General features: G+C 38.2%; 1 protein-coding gene across 1 annotated transcript; it reads left to right on the top strand.

The window, feature by feature from the left end:
- The first annotated feature begins 632 nt into the window (after positions 1 to 632).
- On the top strand, positions 633 to 2,518 carry LOC114303814 (Eukaryotic aspartyl protease family protein). The gene has a single exon (XM_028248964.2). The coding sequence runs from the start codon at positions 667 to 669 to the stop codon at positions 2,206 to 2,208; it is 1,542 nt and encodes a 513-aa protein (XP_028104765.2). The 5' UTR covers positions 633 to 666; the 3' UTR covers positions 2,209 to 2,518.
- The last annotated feature ends 9,461 nt before the right edge of the window (positions 2,519 to 11,979 follow it).

Below are 11,979 nucleotides of genomic sequence, written 5' to 3'. Positions count from 1 at the left end.
AATCTCTAGTAACTTCTTGAGATGATTCGAATTCGAAACTTTAAATTTTATTTTTGAGTTTGGATAATGTTAACAAATGCACATGACATTTGATAAGATGCATTTAAAGTGTATTAATTGGTTTTTAGTAATTTTTTAATTTTAACTTATTAATGTGTATTTATCATATGCAAACTATGTCATTTCTAATTTTAATTATTATAAATAACATAACTCAATATTATAAAGTTATAATTATAAAAAAATAAATTATAATCAAGTGCGCATAAGATATGACGATTAACTCTTAAATTATAATCAAAATATCAATATAAGAGAGTATTTGTAATGAACTAAATAAGTATATTTTTTACTTTTCATAATAAAAAAAAAGAGAATAAAATATGAGTTAAATTTAAAATAGTGTTATAAATCGATGACATGATCTAAATAAAATAATGTGTTATAAATTATTTTAACAAATGTCAAATACCACATAAGCCTTAACAAGTTTGATTTTAAAACTACAGTCTATTTTTCTGAACAAATAAAATATTTTTTTTTCAGAAATAATTTATACTTATTAATTAAAAATAAATTAATAAAATCATTTTAACAGAGCCACGTAGCCAGCCATTATATAAGTAAAAAATTTAATACATTATTTAAGTTCATATTTTAAACCCCATGTTATTACACTACTGGATTAAATGTACGGAGTGGGACTCATCCAAACCAGAACCGCGTCTTCCCCACACTCTCTCTCTCTCTCTGTCTCTCTCTCTGTGTCTCCATTATTTATACTACCAAACCCCTCTGTCTCTCTTACAATCTCTCTCTCTCTCTAAAATGGCATCAAGAGCCACCATACTCGTGCTCATTGTCTTTTCCTTCCTCTTCCTCTCTTCTATCTCCACCGCTCTCGAATACCAGACCTTACTTGTAACCTCTCTCCCCAATCCACACACCCTCTCCTCATCGACCACCCAACAAGACTCTCAAATCCCACAACCACCCAACTCCCAGACCTCTCTCTCTCTCCAGCTCCACCACCGCGACTCTCTCTCCTCCAACTCCACTCCCGAATCCCTCTTCCACCTCCGCCTCCAACGCGACGCCTCCAGGTCCTCCGCCATCTTCCGCCGCGCCACCAACTTCAGCAGCTCCGTCATCTCCGGCCTTGCCCAAGGCAGCGGCGAGTACTTCACTCGCCTAGGCATCGGCACTCCACCCAAATATTCATACATGGTTTTGGACACTGGGAGCGACGTCGTCTGGACCCAATGCCTTCCTTGCAACAGCTGCTACCCTCAGTCGGACCCTCGCTTCAATCCGAAGAAATCGGCGACTTTCGTCTTCGTCAAATGTGGGTCTCTGCTCTGTCTGCAACTCGATTCGCGAAGCTGCAATCACAAAACATGCAACTACCGGGTCGAGTACGGCGACGGATCGTTCACCGCCGGCGAATTATCCACCGAAACGCTCACGTTTCGAGGGACAAGAGTGAAGAACGTCGCTCTGGGTTGCGGTCACGACAACGAGGGTTTGTTCGTCGGCGCGGCCGGTTTATTGGGTTTAGGCCGGGGAAAGTTGTCGTTTCCGAGTCAGACCGGTCGGCGATTCGGCCGGAAATTCTCCTACTGCTTGGTCGACCGGTCCGCTTCGTCTCAACCGTCTTCAATCATGTTCGGCGAACCGGCTGTTTCTCGAACCGCCGTCTTCACTCCCTTACTCACAAATCCTAGAATCGACACTTTCTACTACGTCGGTCTCACCGGAATCAGCGTCGGCGGATCTTGGGTCAAGGGCATCACGGCGGCGCAATTCAAGCTCGACGCCGCCGGCAACGGCGGGGTCATCATTGACTCCGGCACCTCCGTGACCCGCTTGACCCAACCCGCTTACACAGCGTTCCGAAACGCTTTTATATCCGGAGCGTCCGATTTGAAACGGGCACCCGGCTTCTCGCTCTTCGATACCTGCTTCGATCTATCGGGGAAGTCAGAGGTTAGGGTTCCGACCGTGGTGCTTCACTTCGTCCGTGCTGACGTCTCTTTGCCGGCGGCGAATTATCTGATTCCGGTGGATAGTAAGGGAACCTTTTGCTTTGCATTTGCGGGTACGATGAGCGGGCTATCCATAATTGGCAACATCCAGCAGCAGGGATTCCGGGTCGTGTACGATTTGACGGGTTCTCGGGTCGGGTTTTCTCCGAACGGGTGTGCTTGATTGGGTGGTGGGAAAATTTCTCTCCCTTAAGATTCTTTGAGGAGAAGAAAATTATACATACTAGTGAAGGAGGAAACATCTTCACGTGTTGTTTGTTGAATTTATGGATTAAATTATTATTGCTCTTTCATTACAGGGCAAAGATAAGGATGGTGGTAGAATTAAATTTGTATTATTTTTAGCTTTTTATTTATATTATTATGTCATAATTAATGCCATGGGTTAAATTTATCAAACAAAAATGTTATACATTTTGTTTTTGTACCCAAAAAAAATTCAATGAAGAATGATGTGATTGATTTGTGTTTTATTAGTTTATAATTTTAAGAATGTATTTAGTATTTTGTATTTTTGGATTTGTGTTTTATTAGTTTATAATTTTAAGAATGTATTTAGTAGGGGGGGTTAGAATTTTCTTTTGGAATTTGTTAACAAAAACATTAGAGTCATTAATTAAAATTGTTAAATCATTTTGTAGCCATAAAGTATGTCGGGCTCACTTCATTATAAAATTATAAATGATGTTGAATTATTTTAAATTTTATTATGTACTTGATTTTGTTCACTTTTCATTTTGTCTTTTTATTTTTTTAAAAATAAAATTTCATCTTTTATTCTCTTCACAAATTTTAACTCTATTTTTTTTTTAAGAAAAATAATATACAAACTCATTTTTTAAATCCATTTTATAAACTCAATAATGTATAAACGATATGATTGATTGATGATTAAAAAATAAGTAAGAGAGTATTATATTTAGGGTCCAGCTTCTGTCCAGTCCAGGATCGGACTGGACCGTACTGTTAGGCCCGTGGGGGCCCACCACGGGTTCCGTTTTGAAAATCTGAACAGTTCAATGTGTAGAACTCGTCGAATATTACATGTCTGTAAAAAATCACATTGATTGGATATCGATAGCTATGTGATCAAATCAGTTTTGTATAAAAAAAAATGGACGGTAAAAAAATTAACGGTTGATAAAAAACTGTTTTGTTCACATAGCTATCGATATCCGATCAACGTGATTTTTTATAGGTATATAGTACTCGGCGAGTTCTACACATTGAACGGTTCAGATTATCAAAATGGGGCCCGCGGTGGGCCCCACAGACCCAACAACACGGTCCAGTCCGGCAGAAGCCCTGGCCTATATTTAATATCTTAATTGATTATGCCATCACTTGGCGTGAAAATTGAGTCTAATTTTTTTTGTCTTAAATAACAATGGCTATGTTTGGTTCCATTTTTTTAAAAACAGTTTTCAGAAAATTATACTTTTTTATTTTTCGTGTTTTTTTGTTTTTACTAAATTTTTTTAATATTTTATGCAAATTTTTTACTTTTTAGACATACCTAACATAAATACACAAAAAAAGTAAAAAAATTATAAAAAAAAATCTTTTAGAAAATCACTAAATACCAAAAATATAAAAAAATATATATAAAAATTCAGTTAATTTTTTTATGTATTTTTATGTATTTCTTAATTTTTTAAAATATTTTTTTACTTTTTAGATATATCTAAGTAAGGTACATCTAAAAAAGTAAAAAAAAATGTTTAAAATTTTAAAAATATTTACTAAAAACAAAAAAATACGAAAACTAAAAAACTCAATTTTTAAAAAACTTAATTCAGAAAACCTAAACCAAACACACTGAATGTTTTTTTTTTAAAAAAAATCTAAACACAGCTTTAAAGTTTAAAATGGCATTACTTTTTTGTCATAATGTTAAGAGCATAAAATTGAAATATTAAATAAATTGTAACAAATGTGTTGACACAACAACATTTATATAAATCTCATTACTAGATTTAATTTCAAATCCTTCATTATGCTTTCTATTAATGTTGGCTACACATTTTGTGCTAGTCAGTGACAATTCGACGCGTGGCAAAGTAAGGGTAATATGGGGAGACCAGGTAGGTCTCCGATCCTGATCATACACGTGGCAGTTAATATTGGTTGTTATAAAATCTGAGTAGTAGCGGATCAACAAAGAAATATACGGTGACGTAGCTTCAACGGTTGCTCACATTCAAATTCGAATATAGGGGGGAAGCCTAACTGCAAGTGAAGGCGTAGTGGAACTACTTATAAGGTAGCATGATCAGCGATCACGGAGGAGCAGTTCGACGGTTTGAAGTACAATTCGATGGTTATCTTCGGAGAGTATAAATAGCAGGAAGGACTTCAGAAAAAGGGACGAAGAAAGATCTAAAGAAAATCAGTCTTACTTTACATATTCCAGTGTTATTTCCTGTCCTTTACATTTCCGTACTTTAAGTTCCTGCGCTGCACTTCATTTGTAGGAGTAGTTTTCGAGTATATTGCCGCTGTAATTCTCTACGGAACTAAGATCATTGTAAGTTTTTCATACTAATGAAATGCTTCAGTTTATTTAACTGTTCTTATGCTCAAGTTCTCTGAAGTCAAATTACCAGTAAGCCACCAGTAAAAATCCTCTTTATTGAGGCTAAAAGAACCATAACACAATCGTCTGAATAATTGTTTGGCAATTACAATTCTGTAAGGACTGATTGATCCTTGCTGGCACGCTCATAATTACAAAAATAACCTTCGAAAGCCAAAAATCCAACATATATTTTTGGCACGCCCAGTGGGACCTTTTAAAAAATGGCTAGACGTAGGAGACAAGGAGAGATTGAACGATTGGAAGAAGGCGTGGAAGGAGAAGTAGAGACATCCAATCCACAGGATAATGTGATAACACATCCTGTGGAGACTCCTACTTTATCAGAACCCATGGTCTAACAGACCAATACTTCAGAGCAAATACCATTTGTTCGTAATAGTGGACGAGACCAAGGAATTGGACCATCTAGTGTCCCATCTACCCAGCCAGTCAACCCGTGGGGCGGCTTAGTAGATGCTATGGGACAGCAATTAATAAACACAATGAAAATGTGGGCAGTATCCTTTTTGGATCGAATGAATAACCACCAACCAACAAATATAAGACATATAGAGGAAGTAAATGTCCCTTAACAAAGATTGGCTAGACAGCCTATGCAAGCTAATGGACATTCCAATGGTCAAACTAGTAATCAGATTCATGAAAGATTACCACCTCAGTCTTGGTACGAACCCATTTCGAGGCCTGCGGCAGGCCAGAATGCCTCAATGTTTAACAGTGAAGCCATGCAAATTGGTGGATCTGGCCCAGTACAAGAAAATGGCATAAAAATGGTTCCAAATCCCACATTCGAAGCCTTACCTGGCACTAGGGGGTACAATAATCCCTTATTCGAATTTATACACGGGGGGTTGAAAGGTTTCCCTACAAGTGGAAGGGATACAATACCTGTTCCAGCACCTTTCGTGGGTCCTTTCGTAGGACAGGCTCAAAGAGGTTACTTACACCCCCAACAGCAGCCTGTACCACAGGGACAGCCAGTCCCGAACGTGCCACCTTATGGACCAAGGGGACCACAAGCACAAGCTTGTCCGTCAAATACTGTGTTTGTTCCCCCAGTAGTGGTTCAGCAGGCACAAAATATGGTCCCTAGGGACCAAATTACTGAGATAGTTAGGGAGTTGTGTGGACCAATGGCTCGGGGGGTCCAAACTCCTGTGTATAGAAAACCATACCCAGTGCTAGAAATTTGTGTTAATAATAAGATAGTGACATGTATATAATATGATAGTGGTGTTGGTGGTAGATAGTGGCATGTATAGAATATGTGATAGTGGTGTTGGTGGTAGATAGTGGCATGTATAGAATATGTGATAGTGGTGTTGGTGGTAGATAGTGGCATGTATATAATATGTTAGTGGTAGATAGTGGTAACATATAATATGTAAGTGGCATATAATGGGTTATAATGATGTTTGTAATATCTCCTCTATAAGGAGTGTCATTTGGTCTTGTAAGATAAGAAGTTTTGAATATAACAGAAATATATTCCTTCTTCCTCATATTTTTCAGAGTTCTTCTTCCTCATATTTTCTAAGTTGGTATCAGAGCAACAAAAAACACAGCAGCCCTAAAACCGTCATAGCCATATCGGAAGTCACGTCCGAAACCACTTCAACCCCTGCCGCTGCCATTCCAGTGAAAACGTCTAACTCTCACTCTGTCCAAATCACCACCATCCGCCTAAATGGTGATAATTTTCTCCGCTGGTCACAATCTGTCCGGATGTATATCCGTGGGCAAGGAAAGATCAGTTACATCACTGGTGACAAGAAGGCTCCTGCTGTTAATGATCCGTTATTCGACAGTTGGGACGCTGAAAACTCCATGGTTATGACATGGTTGGTCAATTCCATGGAGGAGGATATAAGCTCTAATTACATGCGCTATACTACTGCACAAGAGTTGTGGGATAATGTTAGTCAGATGTATTCTGACCTAGGAAATCAATCTCAAGTTTTCGAATTAACTTTGAAGTTGGGAGAGATTCGTCAAGGAGATGATTCCGTCACCAAATATTTCAATTCGTTGAAAAGGTTGTGGCAGGATCTTGACATCTTCAACACATACGAATGGAAATCGGTTGACGACTGCAACCACCACAAGAAAACTGTGGAAGACAGTCGTATTTACAAGTTTCTTGTCGGCCTCAACATTGAGTTCGATGAAGTGCGAGGAAGAATTATTGGCAGACCTCCTCTCCCATCCATTGGTGAAGTATTTGCCGAAGTCAGAAGGGAAGAGAGCCGAAGGAGCGTCATGCTTAAGAAAAAAGGTACTGGTGAATCAATTGAAATTTCTGCTTTAATTAGCGATGCTGCGGCCAACAAGGCTGCAAATTACCAGCGCAGGTTTGATGATAAGCCACGGGTCTGGTGTGATTTTTGCAACAAGCCTCGCCATACACGTGAAACGTGTTGGAAGATCCATGGCAAACCTGTCAACTGGAAAAGCAGCAAACAAGGAGAGAAGAATCGTGGCTTTCCTACCGCTAATGAAGCCGATTCAGGTCCCTTCAACAAAGAGCAGATTGATCAACTCTTAAAGCTGATAAAATCCAACTCCTCATCCGGTACTCCTAGTGTTTTGTTGGCACAAATAGGTAGAAATCCTAAAGCCTTCTCTTGCCTAAACTTCTCTCCGTGGATCATAGATTCCGGTGCCTCCGATCACATGACTAGTTTTTTCTATTTATTTAGTACCTATTTCCCTTGTTCTTGTCATGACAAAATCAGAATAGCCGATGGTAGTTTTTCACCTATTGCAGGAAAAGGATTTATTAAACTAACTGAGAAAATTAATTTCAATGCTGTTCTTCACGTCCCCAACTTAGCCTGTAACCTTTTGTCTGTCAGTAATCTATCTAAGGATTCTAATTTTGGTGTTACATTTTTTGAATCCCATTGTGAATTTCAGGACCAGAACTCGGGGATGATGATTGGGCATGCTAGGATGCTTGAAGGTCTTTACTACTTTGATGAAGTACCTGTTAGTAATAAAAAAGCTCAGAGCTTTAATAGTACTAGTTCAATCTCTGTTCGAGAAAAAATAATGCTAAGGCACTATAGGCTAGGACATCCTAGTTTTCTTTATCTGAAACATTTATTTCCAGAATTATTTAAAGGGATTGATTGTTCTTCTTTTCATTGTGAAAGTTGCATTTTTGCAAAATTTCATCGCTCTACTTATTTGTCAAAACCTTACTAGGCTTCCAAACCTTTTTATTTGATTCATAGTGATGTTTGGGGCCCTTCTAAAATCACTACTCTTTCTGGTAAAAGATGGTTTGTTACATTTATTGATGACCATACCCGCTTATGTTGGATTTATTTGATGAATAAAAAATCTGACGTGAAAAATTTATTCACAAATTTTTACAATATGATTGAAAACCAATTTCAAACCAAAATTGGTATTTTACATTCTGATAATGGAACAGAATATTTCAATGAGCAGTTGAGTGAGTTTTTGGAAAAAAAAGGGATTTTTCATCAATCTACATGTCGGGATACCCCTCAACAAAATGGCATTGCAGAACGAAAAAATAAACATCTACTTGAAGTAGCACGTGCTATAATGTTTTACATGCATGTTCCTAAATATTTATGGGGTGAAGCAATTTTAACAGTCTCTTATTTGATAAACAGGATGCCTACAAAGGTGTTAACATACAAAACACCTTTTGATTGTCTCAAAACTTTTTTTCCTGACACGAGGTTGTTTTCTGATTTACCCGCCAAAGTTTTTAGATGTACTGCCTATGTTCATGTTCCCAGTCAATTTCGTTCAAAACTTGACCCCCGTGCTATAAAATGTGTTTTTTTGGGTTATTCCTCAAACAAAAAGGGGTATAAGTGTTTCGATCCTCAAACCAAGAAATTTCATGTGAGTATGGATGTGTCATTTGTGGAAACAAAATCCTATTTCCCCAACACTTCTCTTCAGGAGGAGACAAGTGGAGTAGAAGACCGTTTTTGGGATATTTCTATCCCGCTCCCCAATGTCATTTATCCTACACAAAAACCACATCTGTCTGATAATGATCACTTAGGAGAACCAAGTTCTATGGTGCTTAGTCAAGAAGATTCTTGTTTAGGGGGAGAAGTACTACAAAATGATCTAAATCCTGAGCTTCAGGTTTATACTAGGAAGCGATTTCATCTGAGGAATAATGACCCGAATGTCCATCTTAATGACCCGAATGTCCACCAGAGTTCTGGCATCGAAATTTTAGGTAATCCTATTCCTTCTATTTTCGACCTTGATATTCCTATAGCAATTAGAAAAGGTATCCGAAATTGCATTAAACATCCTATTGCAAATTACCTCTCCTATCAAAGACTGTCTAAAAACCATAGAGCTTTCATATCTAGAATTTCACACTTGTTTGTTCCAAGGAATATACAGGAAGCATTGGATGATCCGAATTGGAAATTAGCAGTCATGGAGGAGATGAATGCTTTAAGGAGAAGTGGTACTTGGGAGATAGTTGATCTACCCAAAGACAAGAAAACAGTTGGGTGTAAATGGGTGTTTACGATAAAATGTAACGCAGATGGAAGCGTTGAGAGATACAAGGCGAGACTGGTGGCTAAAGGCTTCACTCAAACTTATGGGATCGACTATCAGGAGACGTTTGCTCCTGTTGCTAAAATAAATTCCATCAGAGTACTGTTATCTCTTACAGTAAATTCAGATTGGCCTATACATCAACTTGACATTAAAAATGCATTTCTCAATGGTGATCTTGAAGAGGAGGTGTTCATGAGCCTACCGCCGGGATTTGAGCAGAGACTTGGAAGCGACAGAGTATGCAGATTGAACAAGTCATTATACGGACTCAAACAATCACCAAGAGCGTGGTTTGAACGCTTTGGGAAGGCAGTTATCAGTTGTGGCTTCTCGCAGAGTCAAGCAGATCACACAATATTTTATAAACATTCAAAAGACAGTAAAATTGCAATTTTGATTGTTTATGTTGATGACATCATTTTAACTAGTAATGATGAAGCAGAGTTAGCAGCCCTCAAAGAGAAACTCGCAAAAGAATTTCACTTTAAAGATCTGGGAGCCCTCAAGTATTTCCTCGGAATGAAATTTGCAAGATCCAAGGAAGGTATATTCGTTAATCAGAGAAAATATGTTCTTGATCTCCTTGGAGAAACAGGTATGCTTGGTTGTAAGATGGTGGAGACACCGATCGAGCCTAACTTGAAGTTACAAGCTGCTAAGGCTGAAGAAGTCAAAGAGAGGGAACAATATCAGCGACTTGTAGGGAAATTGATTTACTTGTCTCATACGCGGCCTGATATTGCCTTTGCAATCAGCATGGTAAGTCAGTTCATGCACTCACCAGGGGCAGAGCACTTTGAGGCCGTTTATAAGATCTTAAGATATTTGAAAGGAACTCCAGGGAGAGGCTTACTGTTCAAGAAACATGGACATCTTCAAGTTGAAGTATACACAGATGCAGACTGGGCAGGAAGTGTTACAGACAGGAGATCAACATCCGGATACTGCTCCTTTGTAGGTGGGAACCTAGTTACATGGCGGAGTAAAAAACAGAATGTGGTAGCTAGAAGTAGTGTAGAAGCAGAGTTCAGAGCTGTTGCCCATGGAATCTGTGAAGTAATGTGGATTAAAAGAATTCTTGAAGAATTAAAGCTTTCTCACCCGACACCTATGAAGGTCTATTGTGACAACAAAGCAGCTATATCTATAGCTCATAATCCAGTTCTACATGATCGCACAAAACATATAGAAGTGGATAAACATTTCATCAAGGAGAAAATCAATGCTGGCATAATCTGTATGACCTACCTTCCAACAGGTGAACAATTAGCTGATGTGCTAACGAAGGGACTACACAAGAAGCAATTTGATAAGCTGACTAGCAAGCTGGCTATGGAAGATATCTTCAAACCAGCTTGAGGGGGAGTGCTGGAAATTTGTGTTAATAATAAGATAGTGGCATGTATATAATATGATAGTGGTGTTGGTGGTAGATAGTGGCATGTATAGAATATGTGATAGTGGTGTTGGTGGTAGATAGTGGCATGTATATAATATGTTAGTGGTAGATAGTGGTAATATATAATATGTAAGTGGCATATAATGGGTTATAATGATGTTTGTAATATCTTCTATATAAGGAGTGCCATTTGGTCTTGTAAGATAAGAAGTTTTGAATATAACAGAAATATATTCCTTCTTCCTCATATTTTTCAGAGTTCTTCTAACTCATATTTTCTAAGTCCCAGAATGGGTCGATAGGGTACATGAATATCCAAGAAGTTTCAGGGTACCAGATTTTGTCCTCTTTCATGGGAACGGAAACCAATCAACAGTAGAGCATATTGCTAGGTTTGCCGCTCAATGTGGTGAATTTACCAATCATGACTATATGAAATTGAGACTATTCCCGAATTTTTTAACTGGGGGAGCGTTTGTATGGTACATTAATCTTCCACCTGGCTCCATCCAGACTTGGCAGCAAATGGAAGAGGCATTTCATGCCCAATTCTTCCAATCTGAGCCAGAAGTTTCCATGGCAGACTTAGCAAGATTGAGTGAAAGGCCTGAAGAGAAGGCTACTCAGTTTATTTCTAGATTTAAGAGAGCTCGAAATAAATGTAGAGCAATCTTGCTAGAACGGAATTCGTAAGATTGGCTCAAAATGGCCTAGAGTTCAGGCTTCGAAAGAAGTTTGATTTAACAGAGTTTAGAGATTTAGTGGAACTGACTTATAAAGTATCTAGATATGAAGCATTACTAGAAGAAGAACATGATCGAAATAATGCATCATATAGGACATACTACAAAGATCCTAATTATGAGATTGATGCCGCAGAGATTGTGGGAAAAGAGCCTATGATCTGTGAAGCATTAATTCATAAAGATACGACAATTGACGAGCAGTTTAAAAAGAAAGATCTCCACAGAAAATATTCTTTCGATTTAACTAAGGCAGATGACATTTTTGATCATTTGCTTGCGGCCAACTTCCTTAAGTTACCAAGAGGGGTTAAAATTCCATCTCTTGATGAACTTAAAGGAAAAATATATTGTAAATGGCATAATTCTTGGTCTCACTCGACTAAAAACTGTGTTGTTTTTCGAGACAGGATCCAAGAACAAATTCGGAAAGGGAGTTTGAAGTTCCCAGCGAAAGCTGAAAAAGCCATGGGGATCAATAGCAATCCATTTCCAGAAATTGGAGAGGTGGCAGCCAATGTCATTATGTTAGACTTTCAGAAACTGTCTTTGAAAGAATTGGAGGAAGTCAATGTACAGATGCATGTGGCCAACCAGTCAGCAACCAAAAAAGACATTAGA

The sequence above is a fragment of the Camellia sinensis genome, chromosome 2 (genome assembly GCF_055761805.1).
Source record: "Camellia sinensis isolate YWXY chromosome 2, ASM5576180v1, whole genome shotgun sequence".
In the NCBI taxonomy this organism is placed as follows: domain Eukaryota; kingdom Viridiplantae; phylum Streptophyta; class Magnoliopsida; order Ericales; family Theaceae; genus Camellia; species Camellia sinensis.
Note: the sequence above shows the minus strand (reverse complement) of the source record. Positions and strands in the feature narration are given on the sequence as shown.